Raw genomic sequence first — 26,582 nt, 5'->3', positions numbered from 1 at the left:
AGGAGGGATGTGGAGGGATGAAAAAGAGAAGTCAGACTTGTAAAACCCGTAAACCATAAAGCTAGGATATGGCCAGGTTGGCTCGGTCACCTCTGGTAGGTGAAAACCATACCGATACTTTAATGCAGCTTGCTTCCTGGCTCATTCTCGGAGTGAGAATTAATTACCGAACGAAAACATCTGCATCAGCGGCTCCTCCAGCCCCAGCTCTCTCCAGGCGGCGGGGTGGTGCTCGGCCCCCCACAACTAGGACCGCCCGGAGGACTTGCCTGCTGCCGGCCTGGCTCGGATCCCGGCAGGCTGGAGCTCGGGGAGCCTCTGCCACCTCGGGGTACGGGGAGGGAGTCAGCAGGAGGCCCCGGGGAGAGGGGCAGGGGGCTCCCGCTGGCGCCCAGCTTCAGCACCGCGGACAGAGGCCCCGGAGCGGCCTCCCCGAGGCTCGGCCTCGGCCCCCGCCGCCCTCGCCGGGCTCCGGCTCTGAAGCCGGCGGCGGAGGACGAGGAGGGTCCTGGAGGCCGGAGGGGCGCAGAGGAAGAGGGAGGAGCTGGAGGAAGCGGAGGGAAGGGGAGGGCAGCGCTAGGGAGAGGATTTTCCCTTTTGCTCCTTTTTTTTTTTTTTTTTGTCGGGGTGGCGGGGGGAGGCTGCTGCTTCTGGTGACAGCGTTTCCTCCTGCTGGAAGATGATGAATGCATGAGGAGAGAGGCTCTGAGCCTGCTTCTATGCTGCGGGAGTGTCTCTGCCTCTCTCTCTCTCCCTCTCCCCTTTCCCTGTTCCTGTGTGAGTGTGTGTTTGGCTCCCCGGCTGTGCGTGCGTGTACACTGTGTATATATATCTGAGCTGGGAGGTTATTGCGAGCTTCTCTCAGCAGCGCTGCTCTGTGCAGGAAGAAGGGCTCAGCTGCAGTGGAAGCATCAACAGCAGCATTAGCAGCACCAATAGCTCGTTACTCCTTTCTCCCTTCCTTTCATATCCATCTCCCTTCACCTCCCCCCCCCGCCCACCTACCACCCCCCCCTCCCCCACCCACCCCCACCCCCCCCCGTCTTTTGGGGAATTGCTTTTCTTCTTCTCCTACAAACCTTGTTATTTGATACTTCGTGGCTTTTTTTTTCTTTTTTTCTTTTTTTCTTTTTTTTTTTTCCCCTTCCTCTGAGGAGGCACACACACAGAAACACAGATAAATAAGAGAAAGAAAAGTACAGCGACTTATTCTACTGCTGCAAACCCAGAAACAGCAGACGAAGAGGGCGGTTGGCTTCTACCCTAAGGTAAAGCCCTGCCCCCTTTACAGCCTTGCCAACTCCTCCGAGAAAAAGAAGGGGAGAGAGAGAAGGGGCCAAAGTGGAGAACAGCAGGTCTTCTGCGGCTGGCATTTGGAGTACAGGGAGCCAGGAAGTGAAGGATGGTTGTGGTTACCCGATCTGGCTGCAGGGCAGCTCTCTTCCTCTGGATTTTCAGCAGCATTAGCTGCAGAGCCAGGACTGCTCTGCCTGCATCTCGTAAGTACCCTTTTCTAAGAAGCATGCACAGTTTCAGCACTGCAACAAGCCAGGGGGAATTCCCATAACTCTGGGAGGCTGATAATTTTTTATTTGGTGATGAATCTTGTGTTGGATTTTCTGTGTATTTGCCTGTGTATGTGTGCACTAAGGCTTGATACTGTTCTCAATGCTCTCATCTGATCTTTCTTACTGTTGATGGATTTAGTGGTAGCTGGTGAGGAAAGTTGAAAGACCTGCTTTATGATATAGTCCTGGATCTGCAATGGAGTCAGAGGAGGAGAGGAATCATATACAAGCTGTTCAAAGTTTGGGGTTGTTTTTTGTTTGCCTTTTTTTTTTTTTTTTGGTTGGTTGGTTGGTTGGTTGGTTTTTGTTTGTGTGTGTACGTGTGGTTTTTGATTTTGTTTTTGTTTTCCCCATGTTCCTCAGAAAGTATACAATTTGCATTTGTAAGTACTTCGCTTCCACAATTTTGTGAGGGTAAATAGGAGACGGGCAGTTTCCATAACTGTTTTATCAAGGACCAACAAGAGAAAATGTTGTCTCATTTGAAGAGGAAAGAATGATAACAAGTTGATGAGAAGGAATTGAGTCAGGACAGATTTTCCAGAGAGTGAAGTTTTGCTTCCCATAATAAAATGAGCAAAGGTAATTTAGAGGAGATCAGCAAATGCCCTCCTAGGAAGGCAGAAGTAGTAGAAAAATGATCACACATTCACTGATGAACTTTAAACTGGAAGAAAGCAGAGTACTTATACAGGACCCAATGCTACCAACAGTGTAAAAAATGACAGTGAACTCATTGATTTCAATGGGCATTAGATCAAACCTTTAACACTGCACTGAACTGTACTTTCGAGCAAAGCATTTGCAGGTAGATGTCAGTGTTAAGTATTTAGTTGTTTCTCTTCAGACCACATAAAGCATTTGCCATTTGAAAAGTATTTTTGAAATGCATACTAAAATGAAGTATTATATTTTCATAGACCCATCAAAAATAGACAATACTGTTGACTTTACTGTTTGTAGAGGAAAGAAAGGTGCTGAGATGTTACATATGGATGTGTTGTAACTGTGTGTATGACTCTGGGCTGATTTTACTGACCAAGCATGGGATTGCCTTGGAATGTAATGTGTATACTGCATAGGGATGTATATGGATCATTATGTTTATTTATTTGTTTGCTTGGAAATGGGAATGAACATGCAATGACTAGTGAACTGGAGCACTGTTATAGTTTCTCAGTCTGTTTCTATCTGTTATCATCTTGTACCTACAGAAAAATAAAATAGTATTATTTCTCCAGGATTTCCCTACATTTTAAATAATTATTCATATGTCAATAGAAAATGTATAGCGTTGCCTGCATTGTTTCTTGCTCTCAGAGGCCATAGGGTGTTCTGTTATTTATTTATTTATTTACATTTCACTTAGGAGATATATTGACCCTAAGGCTTACTGCTTAGTCTTGACTAGCCATCTACTTTTTCTTCTAAATATCATTTCTTTATAAACCTATAATCTTGTTTCAGGCTGTGCATAACAGGAATATATAAAAGAAAAAAAATTTTATTTAGCTTATCAGAAATCTGTTCTTGGAAAATAAATTTCTCTGTTTTTTTTTGTTTTTTTTTTGTTTTTTTTCTAACAGGGTTTTGAGATTTTTTTTCTTGTCATTCAGTAGCTAATGGCTGTAGTTTAACTTGAAAATGACCTACAGTATGTTATCTGATTACTGAATCAAAAACAAAAAATAAAAATAAAAAGGTTAACTTTTGAAAGAAGTTTGCTGAGAAACAAATGGTAGCAGCAACATTACTATAAGCAGAAATTCCATGAATAGAGGTTATATCTAATATTAATTAAAAAATTACTTAAATACATTTCCATCTTTAAGATTTTTTTCCATATATTCAAGGATTTCTCCATAACAATTCACCTTCCAAAACCACATACAGTACACTCCTTATGTAGTCTATAACATTTCATTTCTGACTCACTTCTGAAAGTGAAATGGAATTAGATTTATTTACTGGAAATAAAAATTTATCTGGAAGCATACGTCAATCTCATAATTACAAAAAAGAATATGCACATGCTTAGAATTTTTGTAAAGACATAAAAATGCTAGGGTACCACTGTAGGAACTCATGTGCTGTGTCACAGTGTTTTGGTGCACCACTTAACTAGTTATTCTGTTGCACATTTTGATATACAAAGGTATCACTGTGCTGTCTGTTCTTAGTTTGTTTGACACTTTGTATGCAATTGATTGTGAATGACATTAGTGATTTTTTTTCTCCTCCTTCCTTGACAAGACAATGCATCTAGTTTTTTTTTTTGTTTGTTGGTTTGTTTGTTTTTATCATAACTTATGCTTCTTTGTTTATTCTTTTGCCATCAGTTGATTTTGAGCATCATATTGGGAATACTTCTGAAAGGTTTAAAAATAGTGTGAAATGCAACTTTGATGTACATCTGATTTGCAACCCAATTTTTATTTTCTCCTGTATTACTACTTAATGTTTTGAGTTTGACATAATTAACAACAGTAAGAAGCACTTACAATATTTTTTAGAACATATACAAGATTCATGGTGTACAGTCAATTATTAAACTCTGTATATGATCTTGCTACTCATTTTCTTACAGTCTATGCTTACAGAGAAAAAGCTATAGTTTTCAAAAAGAACAGAATCAGACATCACTTATGTTAATATATTGCATCTCAAATTTTTGTTTACTTTCCAATGTCAGTAAATCTATCACTGTCATTAAAATGATGTCTCTCAGTAATGCTGATTCAGAAGTGTTCATTTTGAAAGCTTTGAATCTCATTCAGTTTTATCTCAAGATGAAGTGGGTGTTGAAAGTCCATTTTGTAGTACAGAACATACACCGATACAATATCACACACAGATTTTATTGTACATTTTATTAATATATTTTTTCATGCTTCAGCAATATTTTCTGTGGTTTTATTATTATTATTATTATCTATTTTATTTTATTCTTGGAATAAGCACAGAGGAATCAAATCACTCAACTTCTGGAGTCAAGGCTAATGAACAGCTCAACCAGGAGAGGTCATCACAAGATAAAAAGTAACATAGAAAATACAAATTTAGTGTTTCATAGTCTTTTACATGGCTTAAAGATGGAACGATAAGAATAACACTATGGATAGAATAACTTTAAATGGTATACTGTTCTTAAAGAACATACTAAGGGAATTCAGCACTGGGTTCTCTGATTCTCATGAAACCAACTCAAAAAAAAAAATTATTCTTTTATGGCTACTTTTTGCTTGTTTTTGCTGTTGTTTTGGTTGTGTCTTTTTAAGTGTAATGCAGAAGCGATCAATACAGAACTACTAAAACTACAGTTCTGATATTATTAATGCTTTTGCAATAGGTTCCATATCACTGCTGAAGTTGAAGTTCAACCCTGTCTTACAATAATTGATGTAGAAACTAAATGATGGACACATATAATGATCATTAAGATTTGTGGAAAAGCAAAAATCTTTTAGCTTTGAAAGCACTTGTCCCAGAATTTCCTTGTCTATTAATAGACAAGAGTAAGTGAGCTTAATAATTAATAGCTTGCGTAAATGAGAAAAGTACTAAAGGATTGTGTAATGTCCCTTTTGGAAGAGCAATGTATGGCACTGGACTGTACAGCAGCAGTAGTTCAGGAGTCCTGAAATATTTAGAATTAGAGTAGAGAATCTATACTTCCAGTTTATGGTGCTTCAACTTTGAAGGTGGGGGGGGGGGGCAGGAGAGGGGAGGGATATGCTGGATGTCATGGATTCTGTTAGACTCACATTTGGGTATAGCTGTCTTCCAGCTAATTTTTCAGTCATAATGTGAAATAATGTGAAATCTGGTGAATTCCAGATGTGTTTCTGTTATATTTGCCTTAGCTTAGATCCCATTGTCTGGATGCTACATCAGAGATCCCATAGAACTTAATTTCAAATATAACAAAACATTTTCATGTAGGTTTAAGGTTTAATAACTTTTTCTACCCCTGGTTCTTAAAGCACTTACAAACAAATGAAGTTTTTTAACTGTGTGCCTAAGTTTATTTTAAGACCATACAATTTCTTAACATTAAACATATACTTATTTTTAGATTGTTTTAAGCTACAAATTTGACCAAAATTTACATGAATAATTATATGATATTTTTTAGGTGTTAGGCATTGCCAAATAATAAAGTTAACGTTCAAAAGGGAAAAAATATTTTGTTATTCTGTTATTTTTTAACAACATAGAACTGAGTTACAGTGTTCAGGGTAACTGTTTTAAAATGAATATACTTTTACTAGAACTCAGCATGTGAATTAAATAGTAATAAGTAGCAATGAAATAGTAATAAGTAGTTTGCTGTCATTTCCAAATTGGTGATAGCAGCTAGAGTCCACATTGGTGCTTAAAAAACAAAAAGAGTCTTTAACTATGCAACATTGCACACAGCCTGATTGCACACATTCATTTATATACAGAAAGTCAGATTCAAAGTCTGATGTAGTCAGTGGGCACTGAATCAATTGCAAATGTCACTGAAATATGTACTAAACAGTGGTGGGTTTTTTTGGTTGGTTTTGGTTTTGGTTTTGCTTTGGTTCCTTTTGCTTTGCTTGTGGTTTTAGTTCATTTATTATTTAGACTCAGGTGCAAAAATATGTAATAAGACACAAAAAGTGCTTTAGTAAGTGGTTCAGTCTGCAAGAAAGTTTGAAAATATAGTTAAAAACTGTAAACTGTAAACTTGTCTCTGTGAACAATGGTTGTTTCTTATACAGGGATACAATAAATATTTTCTGATTCTCTCTCTCTTCTCTCTCTTGCTCTCTCTTTCTCTGCTCACATACTTTTAACACATTTGAAAAAAAAAATCACTTTATGCCATTGTGGCAGGAAATTCTACACATTTAATATATTAATCAGTCATGAGGAACTGTAGATCTGCTTGGGTAACTCATTCACTATAGGTCTGTGACTGACAATACATTTTTCTGTAGTAATATTTAAGTATTTCAGCTTGAATCTGTAAATGTTATAAGCATCAGATCTCATGTTCAATGTTCAACAGGTATAGCAATATTTAATGTTTTTTAATATTTTTTATACAATAACAAACTATGCACAAACTATAGTGTTTTTCTTTTTTTTTTCTTTTTTTTTTTTGCTTTTTTCCCTATCCCTACATTTTGTTTTTCTACATATGCAGAAGCTGATTTACTTCTGAGCAATTTGACTCAGAGGTCAAACATAGGATAACTGGTTAAAACTTGAGGTACACCACTACCTGTGCCTGCAAAGACACAGATTTGCAAATGTGTGCATGATTTCAGTTGCTTCAGATAGAGAGTGATAGAGAAGCAGCAACAGTTCCTTTCATCAGATGAAACTGTGTGAATTTTCATTTTTCTTAGTTCTCAAAATTGTAAAGAATAAATTAAGAATTCTAACAGTGCTTAGAAGAGGTAATTTGATCAGGACGTGACTTCCAGAATCTATGTCAACATGGGGTATTTCTTTGAAAGATCAGGAATTTCATCTATAGAACAAAGAGTGCAGTCTGTTAGCTTCAGTCTTCTCCTGCTGAAGTGCATAGAAATTGTGCCACTGATTTCAAGAACTGCATGGTTAAGTTTTCTGGCAGTGAAAAGTTCATGATTCAGTCCATAATACACTAGAAAATATTAAAAGGTTCTTCAGACTTCAGCCTTTGAACCAATATTGATTTTAACTTTATCACATGTCATTTAGTCAGCTACTTTATTGGTATTATGTAGGTAAATAATCTGAGATCACCAGCTAATTGAAGAACATGTTAAGTTTCTAAATTTGATGGTGTTAGAAATTGCAGTTATTAGTAATCAATTCTTTTGAGCCATTTTCTGTTCCAGCTTTGAAGGTATAGAATAGATAAAAGATATAGATATAAAAACATTCCCAAGACTGATGTTTGACATTTAGAAAGAAATAATGCACATTTAGGTTTTGGTACTGTTGCAATTTTACTGGCAACTGTACGAAGTTGAGACCTTTCCAGCCTAAGAAATTGTCTCAGTATTCATACACTACTGTAGTAACTGACCATTTCTTATTTGTTCCTGAAGCTTGAATAACTGATTATTCAGAGCAGAAAAGGATATTGACTTTCATATTTACACCCTCTTCATATTCCCCAAAAAGTCTAGTGACTATTTAGCTTTACAATCTCCTGTGGAGGTGGTTCATCCAGACATTTAAGTTAGATTGTCATATTAAGTCTTCTGAGGGACAGAAGACGTATTTAAACTTACAGTTCATATTTTGATGTTAATATTTAACAAGATTTAAAATATTTATCTTTTTTTTTCCAGATGTGTACACACCCCAAAGATATGTTTTAAATAAATCAATAAAAAATATCCATTCAATAAAGCTAGCAACTTCTTTGCTGTTTTTGCATTTGTAACAGTAAAAGTACGTTAGTTTACAAATTTAAATGCATGAATAAAATAAACAGCTAAAATAGTTTTCAGTAGCCAAGGAGTATCTGAACAGCTTTAGTCAAACAATTTTCTATGCAACAATGAATGTGATATGTTAGGATGAACATTTGTTATTTATTTATTTAGAATATATGAAGTCTCATTTTAATGGGAAAGTAACATTTTACTGTAGAAATATAGTATCTGTTTAAATATAACATAAACATTTTGTTTGATTTTGTAAAACTGCTATAGTATCAAAAATTTTGTAATCTTTACCAAGGAAAATCAGCCATGCATGTTACATTTCTGTCTACTTTCTCTATTTCTACACATGTAGGAATTATTTTTACCTCAAATATATAGGTGTGCCACTGCCCATTTTTATATCAATTAAATAGTGACGAATTCTTGGACTGTCTCCAATTGTTCAATAGTCTTGTATATGTACACTGATACTTACTGTGACACCAGTGGAAACCTGGAATTTACAGGGAAGAGATACAGGAGAAGATCAGAAGATGAATAGGTAGACTGCAAGGATCCATTTCCACAAAGGGTAACAGAAAGCCTGTGAGGGAAAATTTGCCAGAGGAGAAGAGGAAGAATTACTGTCATATCTAATGGAAAGTTAAACATATATATATATAGGCCTAATGCACTGGGATACAACACAGCAGGCAAGGGAATTACAATATATTTCTTTTTTTTTTTTGTCATACATATTGGGTTTAAATGTTACTGCTGTATAATTCTTGATATATATTTTGAAATGCAGTTAAATTGGGATGTAATTTTACTCCCATTTACATTTATGGAAATATTAGCAAGGTGGTGGTTGGGGAAAACCCTACAATTAGAAAATACAAACAAACAAAAACAAAACAACAAACCAACCAAACAAAAAACAACTAACCAAACAAAAACAAAAACAAAAACTTTAATATACACCCTTTTGACCCAGTTTTCAAACACACATCCCTTAGTTTGATCACTAGATTCTACCCAGACTGTCACTGAGACAAAAAAAAGAGCTTGTACATTTTCTTTTCTTTTACTTGCATCTAGATAAAAGGTCTAATATCTTTACAAAGATGAGGGAAAATTAAAATGAAGGAAAATAAATTAATTAAAATATGTATATATCCCTTCCCACTATTTTTTTTTTTGGGGGGGGGTGAAAAATGAGGAGCTGAAGTGAAATCTATTTCTCATATGATAAGAGTAACATGTTTTCTTTATGTGGAGAAATAAAGTGAGAGGGAGTAGGTCTCCCAATCCAAAACACTTGCACTGCATTAAGAGACAAATAAGTTTCTGTGAGAAATGGAAACAGAAACTTATTCTGCACATGGCTATCTCTGCTGGCTATATGCTCCCAAGGTCCAGAAAGGTATACACTAATGTGTTTTCCTTCAGTTTTACATCCAAAAAAAGTTATGTTACTGAGCACTGCAGGTATTTGATGAATGTCTTATCTGCTTCTTACACAGTATGGTTAGGCTGTTAGAAATATGTTTCCTATGGGCACGAGATGGTATCCACTACAGTTTCAATCTTCTTCCAAAAAACACGTATCACCACACTACGCACCCTTTTGCTTCTATTCTGTAATTTCTTTGCCATTGCTCACATACCTCCTTTCTCATTTTATTAATCGTCTTACTCCCCACTCTCTGCCCTCTCTCCACTCTTTCCTCCAGAAATAAACTGACTCTACTGATTTCTCTGATATTTTTATTGATTCATCACCATATCAAGTGATTTGCTGTGGTTGAAACTAAGGGAGATTGTCTTCTTTGATTCCTGATTAATTCATCCATATGTGAAAACTAGGTACACAGGTAACAACTCAATTAAAATTCCTTCACTGCTTAATTGCTGTGTCATAATCCTGGAGTGTTAAATCAGATATTCAGATATTTTGAAAGAAGTTAAGATTTAATTTTTCCAAAACCAATTATTAGAATATAATTATAAGGACTTTTATTAACATTTATAATTATGCAAAAAATGCACTGCTAAACTTTCAGCCAGTACAGTGTTTTTCTATATTACACATATGGAAAGAAAATGAATCAAAAGAATGCTGTGACTGAATCTTGGCCCCAAACCTACATATTCAGTAGCTTAGAAAGCCAATAAGCATCAATGATTTCAGCTACTGTGATATGGTTGGTTGTTACTGCTTTTGCCTTCTTTGCATGTCAAGCTAGTGCCACATTTCATCCCAGTACTGTATCTCTCTGGAACTATCTACTTTATCCGATGTTTATGATTTTACCAATGGTCTGATTAAAATGTATAATGTTTTCTTTTACCTGCTGACCTAGATGTCACAAGTTTTCAATGAAAAAACTTCAATTTCAAGTCATCTTCAACTTCAAAGACTGTGCATTTTTTTTTGCAGGTCAATAATAAGGATGTTAAATACTGAAGGGTTGGAAATTAGATTTCCAATGGTTCTCACTATAAAGCACTCATTTCCTTTGTTACAGTTACACTGAAGCATTTACTATGTCACATTCATAGGAATTATAAATCTTTGTTAATATATACTGGCAGTCAAGAATCATCAGAATTCAAAATGCGTACTATTATATACAGAAATAGATATAAACGCATATATATGTAAATTTGATGTTTTTTGTCATATCAGCAAAAAGGAAAAAAGGAAAAAAAAAATCCCCCCTCCCCCAAAAGCACTGTAAAACATCAGGATACTTCAAGATCTATTTTCTATAAACCTATGTTTATTTTTACTAATTATATTTACCTCCTTTGAATTTTTATCAATCAGATTCTATTATTTTGTCTAGGATAAATGTCAGTTGGAGCAGCTTTTAATTACACAGTTTATTTTTTTCAGTATTTGCACAACATATTTTCTTTCAGTCTTTTAAAAGTTAATTTTATTTTTTTTTTTGCTACTTTTACTGTAAATAAGCAATAATACTGCACAGAGACCTTCTCTGATGCAGGTTGTCCTATTAATTTAAAGATGTCTAGCCTTGTTAGCTGTTGTTTAACATCTTCCTCAGTTGCTATTAGAATGTAAATTGTTTTGTTTCCACTCTGGGATCTGACTATGCAGTATTGTTTGTTTTCCTAACAGTGTATGTTTCAGTTGTTTTCTACATGATTGGCAACTTCAACATTTGTATGTAGCAATCTTTTTGTTGAGATCCTTTTGCTACACATCTCCTCTCTGACTTCTCCCTCTTCCTCCCCTCCCCCCCCCCCCCCCCCAACTGCTTTCTTTTTGTTTTTTTCTATGAATGTCCCATTTGCTGGTGTGATTCCACCGGAGCCAATTTTAGGACCAGTTCTCTTTAATGTTCTCATAAATGATTTGGAAGGAGGACTTAAAGGTACACTAAGTAATAGTGTCATAGGATGACACTAAGTAATAAGATAACACTAACTTGGGGCGAGCTGTTGACTCTATTGTGGGTAGAGAGGTCTTACAGAGAGATTGTATGGGCAATAACTAACGGTATGACATTTAACAAGAGCAAGTGCAGGATTCTGTAACTGGGAAGGGGCAACTCTGGATATATGTGCAGACTGAGGGATGAGAAGCTGGATAGTAACTCTGCAGAAAGCGATCTGGACATTTTGGTAGGTGGCAAGTTGAATATGAATCAACACTGTGCCCTGGCAGCCAAACTGCAACTGGGAACTGCACCCTGGGGTGCATCAAGCATAGTATGGCTAGCCAGTTGAGGGAAGTGATTGTCCCACTCTACTGTGGTGTGGCCTCACCTCAAGTTCTGTGCGCAACTTTGGGTGTCAGCATATAAGAAAAATATAATACTACTAGAGAGTATCCAAAGGAGGGCTACAAAGATGTTGAAAGGTCTAGAGGGCAAGACATATGAGGAGTGGTTGAGATCATATGGTTTGTTCGCCCTAGAGAAGAGGAGACTGAGGGGAGACCTTGTATTGATCTACAGTTTCCTCTTGAGGGGCAGAAAAGGGCAGGTGTTGATCTCTTCTCTCTGATGATAAGCAATAGTACCCAATGTGATGCTGTGACATGGAAGGTTCAGGTTGGATATCAGGAAAAGGTTCTTCACTGGGAGCCTGCTGGAGTTCAAGAGGCGTTTGGACAACACTCTCAGACATCTGGTCTTATTTTTGGGTGGTCCTCTGTGGAGCCAGGAGTTGGAGTTGATGATCCCTGTGGGTCCCTTCCAACTTGGGATATTCTATGATTCTATGATTATGTTTTCTGTGAATAGAAAAATTAATCCTAGTATCCCTTTGCCTTTTTTTTTTCTATATTTCTTAGATTCTGATTTACAAAATGACAGAATCACAGAATAGTTGATGTTGGAAGACACTTCTGGAGGTCATCTGGTCAAACACCCTTGTTCAAGTATGGCCACCTACAGCAAATTGCCCGGGACCATGTCCAGACAGATTTTAATATCTCCAAGGGTGGAGACTCTACAACATCTTTCAACTACTTGTTCCAGTGTTCAGTCACCCTCAGAATAAAATAAAAAAGTTCTTCCTGATGTTCTGACGATGACACCACCTATATATAATTTTGTGACCATTTCCTGACAGGTTCTACTAATCCCATTTCTCCTGCCTGTTGATGTGCCTCTGAGTAAGGGCACAACCTTCTGGCATATCAGCCACTCTTCCCAGTTTTTTTGTCATCAGCAAACTTGCTGAGGGTGCATTCCACCCCATCATCCAGCTCATTAATGATGTTGTACAGGACTGGACCAAATATTGACTCTGGGTATACTGACTTGCAAATAGACTTTGTCTAGTGATCACCACACTCTTGGCCAGGTTGTTTAGCCATTTTTCAATCCACCTCACTGTCTGCTCATCCAGACCATACTTTATCAGCTTCTCTATGAAGATCTTATGCAAGTCAATGTTGAAAGCCTTACTGAAGTCTAGGTAGACAGTATGTACTACTCTCCCCTCATCAACCATGCCAGTCATGTCATCATACAATTTTATCAGGTTGGTCAGGTATGACCTTCCCTTGGTGAAACTACACTGACTACTCCTGATGATTTCCTTGTCCTTCTGTGCCTGGAAATTGTTTACAGGTTTAGCTGTTCATTCATCTTCCTAGTGACTGAGGTGAGGCTGACCAGCCTATAGTTCCCTGGATCCTCTTTTTTACCATTCTTGAAGACAGAAGTGTCATTTTCTTTACTCCAGTCATGAGGCAGGTCCTCCAATCAATATATGTTAATATTAAATACTTCTTAAAGTGTTTAAAAAAAAATCATATCGATAGTTAATTTTTATTTTTATTTTTCTGAATGAACTATTAAGTTCTGAAGAGGTCTAGCTACTGCTGCTACTAAATATACTTAACTGTGGATTTATATCTCTGTCAAGGAGCAACCAAAATATATAATTAATACTGGAAACACATATACAGAGAATATTTATTTAGAAAAAGATCCACAAGACTAACAAGAACATTATTACACAAAACATTTTAAAGTTTTTGTTTGTTTGTTTGTTTTTCAAGCTGAATAATAAGCCCTGAAGACATCCAAACATTCCTGAATGTCTGTGATAATGATTAATATTTTATTAATTAATTAAATTCTTAAATTAAATTAATTAATTAAATTCTTGGTAGAAATGAGGCAGCAATATGCATAAGCACATATGAAAATCAAAACAAAAGACAACAAGTGACTGTTCAACTATGATTCTCTTTATCAAATAATAATATGAGAGTAGAAGTGTGTTAGCTATATTGTTGATGTTAATGACCTTAAATTTCTTATATATTTATTAATAGATGTTTTATTTCTGACCTATAAATTAAAATATTACATGTGCATAATTACATGTCAAAATATTTTATTTTCAAATAATTATTTTTGGTAGTATAGAAATAGTTGCATCTATACAATAAGTGTACCTGGGTGGTGTGATGTGCGTTTAGGTATATTGTTGGTAACAGACATAATGAAGTTGCCTCAAAGTTCCTCTTGAGTAGATGACATTATCTTGAAGGGAGTTAAATCTAATTTTAGATAAATCTTAAGGCTCTACATGTGTTTCCATCTGGGATAGGGGAAATAACTCAGGAAGGGTCAGATTACTTAATAAATTCTCTAAGATTGATTTTAATTTGGCAAAGGGGCAATGAAATCAGAATCTGGAGAAAAGGAATGTGATACATGTTTCTCACCCAGTAAAGAATTTGGAACATAATGTGATATTTGTGATACGTTTGTTATATATCATTTTTGACCCTATGTTAATTGAATATAAGTAGTATATTTATATTCCTTCCCTGCCTTACACATGCAGATGTTCACTGGGGAATAGTTGTCATGGAGGTATCTTTCAAATTCTTCCACTGAGCCTGGTCTCCTGTTTCATAATTCTGCTCTGTAAGATCTTCAGATCAAAGTTACAGTTATGTAATAATGTCCATAGTGGATACCTGGTAACGTTAAATTCAAATGCAGTTAGATTCAGTCTGGCATGTAAGAAACAACACATTCTATGTTGGGATCTACTGGATATAGAACAAAGAAAAGAAACATAAATATTTCTCTAAGCAAAATGCATTTGGTAACTTTGGAGTTGTAGAAGGGTGATGTGAGGACAGAGAGTACTAGTAAAAGATTTTGGAGTAGTAAGGTCTAAGTGTGTTGAGGTTTGCTGTATGGCAGCTCTTTGTTGACTTTTGGAGTATGAATGTGAATGGCTGGTCCTTACAGCAGTGGAAAAGAGAAAGCACAGGTTATCACTTCTAGAGGCAAACTGATTCAGTGTCTCTATGGAAGTGTCTTAATGCTGCAGGAGAACGATCTGATTTGTGTGGAATGAAATAAAACATATGGTTGTTATACACCAAAGACTTAACTGGATGTCCCAATGTATCAAAGCATTCTACTTAGGCAATAGCAATGTTATGTTTTATTTATGTTAAGTTGTAGAACATAATATTTATATTATGTTATATTTTATTTATTTATTTTATATAATTAAATAATATCATTGATTTTATTTTCAAAACCCTTTTATAGATCTTGCCTTCTCACATACTGGTGTAAATCTCCAGTAACTACAATGAATTCTGGTGAAGTTCCAATTGAGTTATTTTAGTGTATCAGAGATGTGAATTTATTTCAGTTAATTTGAGATTTCTCAGTTGTATTACAGATAGCAGCTATTTTTCTCCAGTGTCCATGTGAAATTAATGTTTCTTTTTTTTATATATAAAATATTTTTGATTGAAAAAAATAGTCCTTACAGCTGAAAGATTCAAGCTTTTCTAGAGAACATTTTGGGTAATTTGAACTTTTAATATTTAGCTAAGCCAAGGCATTTAATTGAATGAAAGTAGTCAGATCTTTACAATAGAAAATATTGCATATACTGTGAAATATTTTAGTACCTCGTGTTTTAGTGTATCAGTCATCTTCTCTTTTAGAATTAACATCGATTTCTTTCTATGACTATATGCTACGTAAATAAAGATAGACATAATATTGGGGCTGACACCTAAAGTCTGTGCACTTCATTCTTTTTATCTTCCAAAAGCTTTTTTGAGCAGACTCTGGGAGTTTCCCATATAACTGTTGTACTTTCCTGAGATTCCTATACGTATATATTATAGAAACTGATTAGAAGATCATGAAGGTACTGGACAGCCATACCTTCATGAAGAGAACCTACATGAAGTATACTTTTTTCTTTCTTTCTTTCTTTTTTTTTTTTTCTTGTTAAGAAGTACAATGAAAGTCGTATGGAAATGATTATTGACTGCCACCAGTGCTAAGATTGTCAAGAACAGACACGTTTGCTTTTATTTCATAGTGAAATATATTAACAAGGCCTGCCCACTTCAAATAAGTATATCAATACAAAACAAAACAAAAATATAACTTAGGAGTTATATAACTCCTTTATTCTACCCCTTTAAAAAGCTGCCAGAAGTAACCCTCAAAAGAAATGACATTAATGCAACACCATCCAACCAAGCACAAGTCTCTTTCAGATGCTTCACAGGAACTGGCCTTCTTCTGCTGGCTTACTTTTCATATGAAAATATGATTACCCTGTAACATTACAGGCAATGGAAGGAAGGTGCTAAATTATGAATTCCATCCATGGTTTCCATCATCTTTCTAATTTTTTTAAGTGACATTATTAAGCAGCAGATTCTATGAGGCAACTCAATGTTCTCACTTATATATATATATATATATAAATTTTAGACAGGAAGTGATGCATTTCAGAAAAGTACTAGTACACAAAAATCATCAGTAAAATAGAGGGTTATTCACACTTTAAAAGTTGAGCATGAACATCATTTTTTCCTCTCCTAGTAATTAATTCAAATTTTATTTCTTTCCTATGTTTCCTTCTTTCTTGCTATATGGGCTTCCAGATTGTCACTGGCACATAGGGAGGAAAAAATGAAAAGTGCCCCATATGCAAGAACCTAAACAATATTTTTAAAGAAAAAAAATTATTCTGCAAAAATCTATTTCTTCCAGAAGCTGACCAGTGCTTGTACAGTGTCTGTAAGAATGATGTTCTAGAAACTCTCAGATGTAACTCCACCTATATGAGCTGTAACTCATAGCTGCTCCACCTATAACGTTATATATTGTAAGACAAAAAGGATCTAGTCTTTGCCATCCTTATTCATATGTTACCTGCTGAGGTATTCCACTGCTTTCACAGAATAATGTAGTAGTTAGCAGAAATCACAATGGCAAAATCTACAAATAATTTCTAAACATTAAGCATTTATATTAGCATTAAGTCAGAGAACATTGTTCACTATTCATTATCTACTGACTGGAAAAGTTTAGAACTTTTAGAAACAAAATCTTAGGTTTGGTTTTGTTGAATGGAGCTTGGAACAACATACGAAGTCCTGCTTGCCTTAAGTAATTTGTTATTAGAGCAGAGAAGTATACAGAGAGATGCAGGAACATGCTTTTCCAAGTGTGTGTTGTTCTAGGCCAATCAAATGCAGGCTTGACAGTTTTCAAAGTTAACAAGAGCCCCAGGGATGCTTTGGTTCTCAGACTGCTGTATTAGTCCTAAGCAAGCTCTTGCAGTTAAATGGAGGCATGTGCTTTTGTGATTTAGATAATACTTTTAAGATTGTGCTGAGTATTCCAATATCCCATTTTCAAGTCTCAACCTTAAAAGGAGTGGAGTGAAGCAAGGTTCATTGAGCATCCTGAATTCCTCATTAACAAAAGATAGGTTATAGAATCACAAAATCATAGAATGTCCTGAGTTGGAAGGACACACAAAGATCCTTGAGTCCAACTCCTGGGTCTGCACAGGACTCTCCAAAAATCAGACTATATGTCTGAGAACATTGTCCAAATGTTTCTTGAACTTGGCAGTGAAGAATCATTTCCTGACATCCAACATAAATCTCCCCTGTCACAGCTTCACATCATTCCCTTGGGTTCTCTCACTTGATCACCGGAGAGGTCGGTGCCTCACCCTCCATTCCTGCTTCCCTGAGGAAGCTATAGACTGCAATGAGGTGTTCCCTCAGTCTCCTCTTCTCTAGGCTGAACAACTATTTTACATAACAAGGTTGTGTAAAATAAGTTAGTTACAGAATACAAATGATTGTTGATAAGGTTATAGAAACAACAAAAGGGGGGAGGGGTGGAAATTTATTTCTTTTGCATTTTATTTTGAATGGAAAACAATGAAAAAATGTAGAAGTGTCTTTTATTTATTTTTCAGAATGAGACACTTAAATCTCACACTTAAGGTGGTGTCTCCTAGGGCTCGGTATTGGGGCCAGTTCTCTTTAATATCTTTATCAATGATCTGGATGAGGAGATTGAGTGCACCCTCAGTACGTTTGCAGACAACACCAAGTTAGGCATGAGTGTTGATCTGTTGTGGCTATTGGATTGCTGTGGTTTAACCTGGCCAGCAGCTAAGCATCACACAGCCTTTTGCTCACCCTCCCACCTCCCTCTCTGGGATGGAGGAGAGAATGAGGAAAATGAAGCCTGTAGACTGAGATAAAGACAGTTTATTAGGACAGAAAAAAAGAAAGGAAAATAATAATAATAATGATAATAGTACTACTAATAATAATGTGTACAAAACAAGTGATGCACAATACAACTGCTCACCACCTGCTGACCGATGCCCAGCCTATCCCCGAGCAGCCGCCCCCCACACCCCAGCCAGCCACCCCTATGTATTGTTCAGCATGACATCAGATAGTAACACCTTTGGCCAGTTTGGGTCAGCTGTCCTGGGTCTGTCCCCTCCCAACTCCTGCTGCACCCCTAGCCTGCTCGCTGGCAGGACAGAACAAGAAGCTGAAAAGTCCTTGGCCTGGTGTAAACACTGCTCTGCAACAATTAAAACACCAGTGTGTTATCAACATTATTCTCATCCTAAATCCAAAACAAAGCACCATACCAGATATTAGGAGGAAAATTAACTCTATCCTAGATGAAACCAGGACAGCTAGAGGGTAGTAAGGCTCTGCAGAGGGATGTGGATATTTTGGATCGATAGGCTGAGGCCGTCTGTATGAAGTTCAACAAGGCTAAGTGCTGGGTCCTGCACTTGGGGCACAACAATCCCATGTAATGCTACAAGCTGGGGGAAGAGTGGCTGGAAAGCTACCTATTGGAAAGGGACCTGGGGGTATTGGTCAATATCTGGCAGAATATCAACCAGCAGTGTGCTCGGGTGGCCAAGAAGGCCAACAGCATCCTGACTTGTACCAGAAATAGTGTGGGCAGCAAAACTGGGAGGTGATCATCCCCCTGTATTCAGCTCTGGTGAGGCCACGCCTTGAATACTGTGTTCAGTTTTGGACCACTCACTGCAAAAATGATATTGAGGTGCTGGAACATGTCCAGAAAGAGCAACACAGTTGGTGAAGGGTCTAGAGAACAAGTCTTACACAGCACGGCTGAGGGAACCAGGGTTATTTAACCTAGAGAAAAGGAGGCTCAGGGGAGACCTTATTGCTCTCTATAAATACCACAAAAGAAACTGTAGTGTGGTTAGGGTCATTCTCTTCTCCCAAGCAACGAGCCATAAAACAAGAGGAAAGTTGCAGCAGGGGAGGTTTAGATTGGATATTACAAAAAAAAAAAAATTCTTCTCTGAAAGAGTTGGCAGGCATTGGAACTGGCGACCCATGGAAGTACTTGAGTCACCACCCTTGGAGGTATTCAAAAGATGTGTAGATGTGCTGCTTAGGAACATGGTACAGTGGTAGAATTGTCAGTGCTAGGTTAACAGTTAGACTTGATGATCTTAGAAGTCTTTTCCAACTTCAGTGATTCTATGAGTCTATGATTCTTAGGATTGTGAGATCAGAATTGTTTTAAGAATATAGGGAAAGAAAGTTGAGTGGTCACAGTTCCCCAAATCACACCTTCAGATCTGCAAATATATATATATATATTTTACTGTGAATATACTGAAAGTTTTCATAGTATTGTAGAATTATGTTCAGTTGCCCAGTATTAATGACTTTGTAGGAGAAGGGCAATATTGCTGCTTAAGAGCTCTCTGCTACTGGAGAGCTAATAGGGTATGAGGCCATAAAGAGATGAAAGCAGATGTTTGACTGCAATAAAGTAAACCTATTTTCCACAGCTTAGAAGTGATATCTTTCCCCTCTATGTTCAACAAAATTTAATACATTTTAAATGCAGAGATCTCTCAAATACTCTCAGTGTCTCAGTCCCTATTAATCACTTCAAATAGAACTATGAAGACCTTGTTGTCTTCTCATGTGTTAAATATGACTCGGCACTGAATGAATATACAGTAAGAACTTGATCCTTTTTCTTTTGATAGATGATAAAACAATCACTGACTAATATGAAAATATATATGAATCTCTGTATTTTAATGGGTGATGTAGCTTTCAAGTGAGGTAAAAATGCAGAAGACAGAGATTTGACAGTCATTGCACTGACAGATCATTTTTAACCCCTATTGCAGAGGCTGCTGTGGTTCCTTGCTGTGTAGTTAGGTCAGTAAGCCAATCAGTATGGGGCTAGGCAGGTTAGTCAGACCAATGAACAACTTACACAGACCAAGAATTATCAAAACACTTGTGCTGATGCTTCTTGTTGCTAGATATGAAGGAATGCTATGGCTGGTAATGGACACACCAAAGTGTGTTCACACTCTGAAAATTGTGGAGCCAGACAGAATTTGGCAAAAGGTACTTGGATGACATCGTTTATATTGCAAAACATTAACAGAATGCTGATTTCTCTGCAACCCCATTTTTTATTCTCATCTTAATGTTATTCTTAATGTTATTGAAGAGCTGTCAGCCACTTCTCTCCCGCAACTTGTAATGTCTGACAAATGTATCTGTTACTGGGATGTAGTTGTATCAGTGTTAAAAAGTGTTTTTTAGTGTATTTAAAAGTCAGCTTGAGATTTATTCTGTAACCAATTGCAACAATATTTTATACGGTTCTACCTAATTGAAGTAGCAATTTTTTTTCTTGTCATCAAATTTTAATTGATAGTCCTAAGATAATAAGTAGGATAATGGTACAAAGAAATAGAGAAAAGAGAAGCTGATAAGAAATGAAGCAATTCAGATGGTAGGCAGTGTTAAAGATAGATAATAATTATCCTCCTCTCATAATTATATGAAGTCTGATTGATGTTTCTCTGAACATAGTAAATGAAGCATGTTATTTTTCCTTTTTCTTTTGAAGTTATTTTGTATTATGCTTGTAAATTCCTAGGAACCATTAGTGCACTGTACTATGAATTAAATTACCATAGTTACGTTAACTTATTTTCTGCCTTGTCTTTCATTTTCTCCTTTCTTTTTCTCTGAACAAGTGCCATTTTTCCCGTATGGGCCTTTGAATTAAGTTTTCTCTGTCATGTGGGAATATAGGGATTGAAAAGCTGTGAACTTTAAAACCTGACTGGTAGAAAGGATCCTGACTTTCCTCTTCCTTTTTCTCCTTGCCTCCCCTTTCTCCTACTGAACTATAGAACATCTCTCCCTTTTGATCTGTTTGCTATTAAACCATTTATCAACAACCCTCCTCTTCTTCTGGTTCAGAAGGAAGGTCAGACAGCAGTAGAAAACGTCCTTAAAGAGGCTAGAGGATGGTGTTTTTTGTTTTGGGGCATAAGGAAGTAATATAGTCTTTTCCAACCAGTTCTGGTCTGGTCCCTACTATTGCTTCAAGCCAAATGAGAAGATTAATTTGAATCTTAGGGCTGGTGTGCACACTATCCAATTTCTGATCATAATGACTTGCCATATCATTTAGTCAAGTCCCATAGAAATGGTCTTCCCAGTCTTCACTCATCTTTTTCTCTTTATTTATAAAGAACATTTATTTCAGAATTCTTGTTGTCCTTGCGAATATTTATACCCTGAATTAAAAAATCCTTCCTCTTTAGTTGCTGAAGTTTTGCCTTTAATGAGATACCAACAATGGCATTATTTCCACTGTAGAGCATGTTTAGAGGTGGAAGTTGATTTTATTTCTCCCCTCAGTAGGAAAGGAAATTGCCTTTGGTTTTATATTAAATCTGCAATGTGGTAGCTCAAACTACGTAGTTTACATCAAGTTGCAATGCTATGTGTGTATATCTTGAGTATTTTCGTAAAGGACAAAAGTGCTTTCTTTCTCATAAGCACAAAGAAATGGTGATGACCTCATAAAACAAATTCTGCTATAATATCAAGCATTCTTTCTGATAGAAACCCATAATGGACTGACCTAGCATTTTATGTTGACTTTTTATGTACTTTGTATTGAGTTCACAGAGGAGAAAATATTTTGCAGAAATAAAATTAATTTGACACTTCTTTAACTATCTTCCTCTGAATAAGTTGATAGTAAGAAACAGAAAAGTCTTTTATTCATTCATTCATTCATTCATTCATTCATTCATTCATTCATGACCATATTTTATTCTTACAAAAGGCAGTAATTGTATCTGTCTTAAAGAATATTGTCGCGTCAAGTGAAAGACCAAAATCATAGTTCTTGAAAGTGCCTAGAGAGGGAGCTCTTCTCCTAGATTTTTGAGGGGTTTAGATCTTGGATATTAATTTAGAAATACAGCAGACAACTCACTATACTATCTGCCTCATTATAAGTTACTCTGTTTAGTGAATCAATATCTAACCCAACTCTCTGTGAAGACAAAATTTCAAATATAACAGCTAGTCTGAGTAATTTTCTTGAAAGGACGTATCTGACTTAGTTGTTGAATCCTGGAAAAAATAGTTGAAGACAATGGGGACTAGATAAGCCAATTGTGATGTTCTGAAAAAGAGAGACTCAGAATTAAGTCGTATCAGAAACATAGATAATCAAGAAAAAAAAGTTTAGTGAGTGAGGATTCTTTCCACAGTTCCCTTTAACTCCTCTGTTGAGGTTTAGAAAAAGAAAACTGAAACAGACTAGAAAACCCTAGAGAGAAAAGCAAGCACAGAAATTTGGAACATGAGTCAGATTCAAAATTTATTGTAATCAGGTCAGTCTTTCTAGTTCAGACATGTCCCTGGATATATTCCTGAAAACACTGCATCAGGATCAGTTTGGCCATTCTTTTTTTTCTGATGTTGGTTCAAATGCGGAGTCCCTTTGGATTGCTTTTGAGATTCTCTGCATCTGTATGGTGTTGAAGTTGGAATGCTTCCAACAAAATGTTGTAAGATGGCATCGTTGCAAGTAGTAGCTACACATAAAACACACATGAGTAATGGAATCAAATAGATAAAAAAAAAAAAAACACTCAGAAAATAATACTGAACTGGCAACTGAACTTAAATAAAATTGTATCTTAATTATGAGAAAGAGAAACAATTGTTTCAAGTCTGCTTGTAGGAATATAGTCTATGGACAAATGTCTCATTTGTGAAGAGACACAAAGATAAGCACAGTGTTTAGAATTTTCCAGAGAACATTTAGTAGAATTCAGTGGTATGACTGGCATTTTATCACTATTCATACATTTTAAGAGAGTACTCTAATTCCCAAGAAAAATATATTATTTACAAGTATAGCCCATTATTTGTACTTATTAATCAATGTACACCACGCTTTAAGTTAATAACTCTGATTACAGAAAGAAATGAATATAGAGTTATGAAAGATATAGTAATTCAAAATATAAAGCTGCAAACAATTCTAATAATGCACAAACTATATACATCAAAGAAAGACTGTTCTGATGTCATTTTTAATGAGGACTATAGTTACTCTTCAGCACTGGTATTTAATGCTTAGGAAGTCTAGCTTGCTTTTTTTCCATCTTCTTTCTGCAACAAGCAGATATTTCAACTAATATAAAAATAATAAGCGTGAACATAACTATATTATATTCCAGGAGATCCTTATCCATTTGATTTTGGCAGAGGAGCAAGAGAGAAAAGTAAATATCTTCTTACCATATATCCTGAAGGGCAAATCCATCCAAATATCTGAGATGTACTCAAAAAGATTTGAAAAGATGTGAAATCATTTTGCCTGCTATTTTATGACAGAAGAGGTGTGAAGACCTTAAAGTCAAGAATCAGAACTTCCTTCTCTATAATCGTCTTAATATTTTTTTTCAGAGAACGTTGTAATGGAGTAGCAGAGATTTGCAACATGCATGTTATTTACAGATGGGGAGTGTAAAACTGTAGTATAGACTGGATTTCCCTTAAAACTGTCCATGAGCTGTGAGTGAGGACAGAGAACCTAGAGCTAACTAGTTTTTATTGCATATTACATGTTTTGATTGCTTCTGCAGATATGAATGGAAGAAATATTGAAATCATTTGTAAGTATGAGCCTCGAATGCAAATTATGCCACGTGTTACTTATATACACCCTTCAGAAGAAGAGAAAGTGTGGTGTGCTTAAAACTATGTTTATAACATACCTCTTGGTAGGGGAAATTTTCAATGATGGAACAATAATTTGTTTTCAGTAATAATCATGTTTTCATAAACCTTGTTAAAATAGTCCAGCCACATTGTACAATGTTAAATCTCTCTTATATTTTTATGAAAACTTTATGAAATCTGACTTTTGTAGAAAGGAATTACAAATATTTCACATCACAAAACAAAGAACCTATTCAGCCACGGACTCACCCTTCAAATATAATGTTTGTATTGTTCCAGATTTTTATAATTGAATTTAATAGACGATGTCAATTGGGCTGCCAAATGGACTTGACACCTACAACCTGAGTTTCTGAGAATAACTCCTCAGCTGGTGTAAATTCAGTGACTTGGGTAATTCTATGATTGAACATAGCAATGATGGGATAACAAGAAAAAAGCAACCACTCATTTCTAGTGACAAACTGTTAAATACACCCCAGCAACCTTACCCAAAGTTGTTGAACATATTACTTTGTCAATGATCTCAGGAAACTGGAGGTGGATCTAGAATGACACAGTGTGCTTTGCTGTCTGAACACTAGACCAGGGAGAGTATGAATTTGGATATTTAAAATTTTACTGACTTGTCTGTAATTTTTCAATGTTTCAGATTAATATATATATATATATATAAAATATATTTTTTTTGTTTTAGTTATCAATATGATTTGTAGATGGGATGATCTCTTCAGACGTTAGTTCTTAAGGATTTTGGTTCCAAATGTTACATTTTTTTCAAATAAGAGAGAGAAAAAATAAATTTCCTAATTGGTTCTGAACAATAAATTTTAGAATACACAAAATCTGTCAGTTTAAATCACCTGCTTAAAGTGGAAAAAAAAAATCACAGCAAGTTAAACCATGCATGTAACTTGAATAGCACATAGAAGATAGAGCTGTCAGTTAGTTTTTAGTTTCTTCTGACTTTGTGTGACTTTTTGGTTGACATCAGAAGATTAAAAAAAAGTGGAGCTGACAAAACTAGAATTATATCAAGTGAAACTGATTGACTAGAAATTCAATCTCTAAAGAACGGATATTATATGGGTATGATAATCTTGTATCAGAATGTCTTCAGGTTTTTAACAGCTAACTATGACATGTAACTAAATAGTTTGAAAAACTAGTCATTATCTTTCTTCCAGACAAACTTTTATTATAAATTATTTACCTTCTAGAATGTATTAAAACATCTGTATTTTCTGTTCGTAGCATCAGTGAATAGTAATATGTATCTAAAATTATTTTTAATAGTTATTAATATATGTTCAGTTAGATACATTTTCTGTCATTGATCTAGGAATCAGGACTATGCAAATTTTGCAATGGCTTGTCTGTCTGTATCTTTGTAATTTAATTAATATGACACGACACAATCATAACAGATGATCTGATAATAACAGGTAACATAGTCTGAGTACTATCACTGGGGCCCAGCTTTCTTGAAACATTGGAACTTGTAACAAGGCTGAATGGAAGGTTTAGTCACACTTTGGTCACTCAGATTGTGGCTGAATTATATGATTCATCACAAAATTGACAAAGAGTTGCAAATTTTGCTGTTCATTCATTCAATTTAATATCAATTCAAAGGAACTGTTCATGAGAACTTCAGTTTGAATCACCAGGCATAATATTCTTCATCCAAACCACAAAAGGCTTCCCATTTCCCCTTGAAGTTCCTGACAGGATCCTACCTGCAGTGGAGCATCTAATCTGTATTACTAGTGCAAGGATTTGTTCTGTGCAAGAGCAAGGGCTGATATCCTAAACACCTTGCTGCAAAGAAATGTGATTTTTAAGACAATTGATAAGAGATTTGAGACAGGGCTTTATCGAGAAGGGATTATAAAATAGTCTGAAATGTTTCAGTGTAACCTTTGGCAGAGAGATAGCCAGTCAACACAAATCGAGAAGGAAACTGTGAATACACAGGACGAATCATCAGATTATTTTCATGAAGGTCAGAACTAATACCAAAACTAATCAGAACCCTTAGTATATGCTCATTTGATCACAGATAGAATATGCATCAGCTAATACTAAGTAGTGGGATTGTTAACTGTAATGGATCTCACAGGGGATTTAGGAAAGCAGGTCAGCTGACTTCTGCCCACCTCCTTCTGGCAAGCATCCGTTGCAGGAGTTCTTTCCAGGGGATGTCCTACCAAAGCAGAACTACATCACCTAGAAATGGGTGATGCAATTGCTACTGTCATGTACAATAAACAAATATTTTAACATTCGTATGGAGGAGGGTTACACTCTAACGTTCTGGTCCCAGACTAAGAGTCAACTAATAGGGCTGGGGATTTATATGATGAATACCTGGATCCTTGCTACATGCAGTAATGAAGGTGTGACGTAATCTAACCCCTTGTATTGTTTCTTGCCTTTTTTTTTTTTTTTTTTTTTAACTGCAGGTGTGGTCTATCAAGTCTTCAAGCCATTTTAAAGCACCAGTATTCAGTCTTTCTTTCTCTTTCTTTCTTTCTTTCTTTCTTTCTTTCTTTCTTTCTTTCTTTCTTTCTTTCTTTCTTTCTTTCTTTTTCTTTCTTTCTTTCTTTCTTTCTTTCTTTCTTTCTTTCTTTCTTTCTTTCTTTCTTTCTTTCTTTCTTTCTTTCTTTCTTTCTTTCCTTTCTTTCTTTCTCTCTCTCTCTCTCTTCCTTCCTTCCT

General features: G+C 35.8%; 1 protein-coding gene across 1 annotated transcript in view; it reads left to right on the top strand.

The window, feature by feature from the left end:
• Positions 1-1,058: 1,058 nt before the first annotated feature.
• Positions 1,059-26,582, top strand: part of CNTNAP2 (contactin associated protein 2) — a 1,164,016-nt gene continuing 1,138,492 nt past the window's right edge. Inside the window, exon 1 of the mRNA XM_066992162.1 lies at positions 1,059-1,499. Within this exon, the coding sequence (XP_066848263.1) occupies positions 1,403-1,499 (97 nt within the window). The 5' untranslated portion in view covers positions 1,059-1,402. The remainder of the gene's footprint in view (positions 1,500-26,582) is intronic.

This window comes from Anser cygnoides, chromosome 2 (assembly GCF_040182565.1).
Source record: "Anser cygnoides isolate HZ-2024a breed goose chromosome 2, Taihu_goose_T2T_genome, whole genome shotgun sequence".
NCBI classification, from domain to species: domain Eukaryota; kingdom Metazoa; phylum Chordata; class Aves; order Anseriformes; family Anatidae; genus Anser; species Anser cygnoides.
This window is presented reverse-complemented; position numbering and strand designations above follow the sequence as displayed.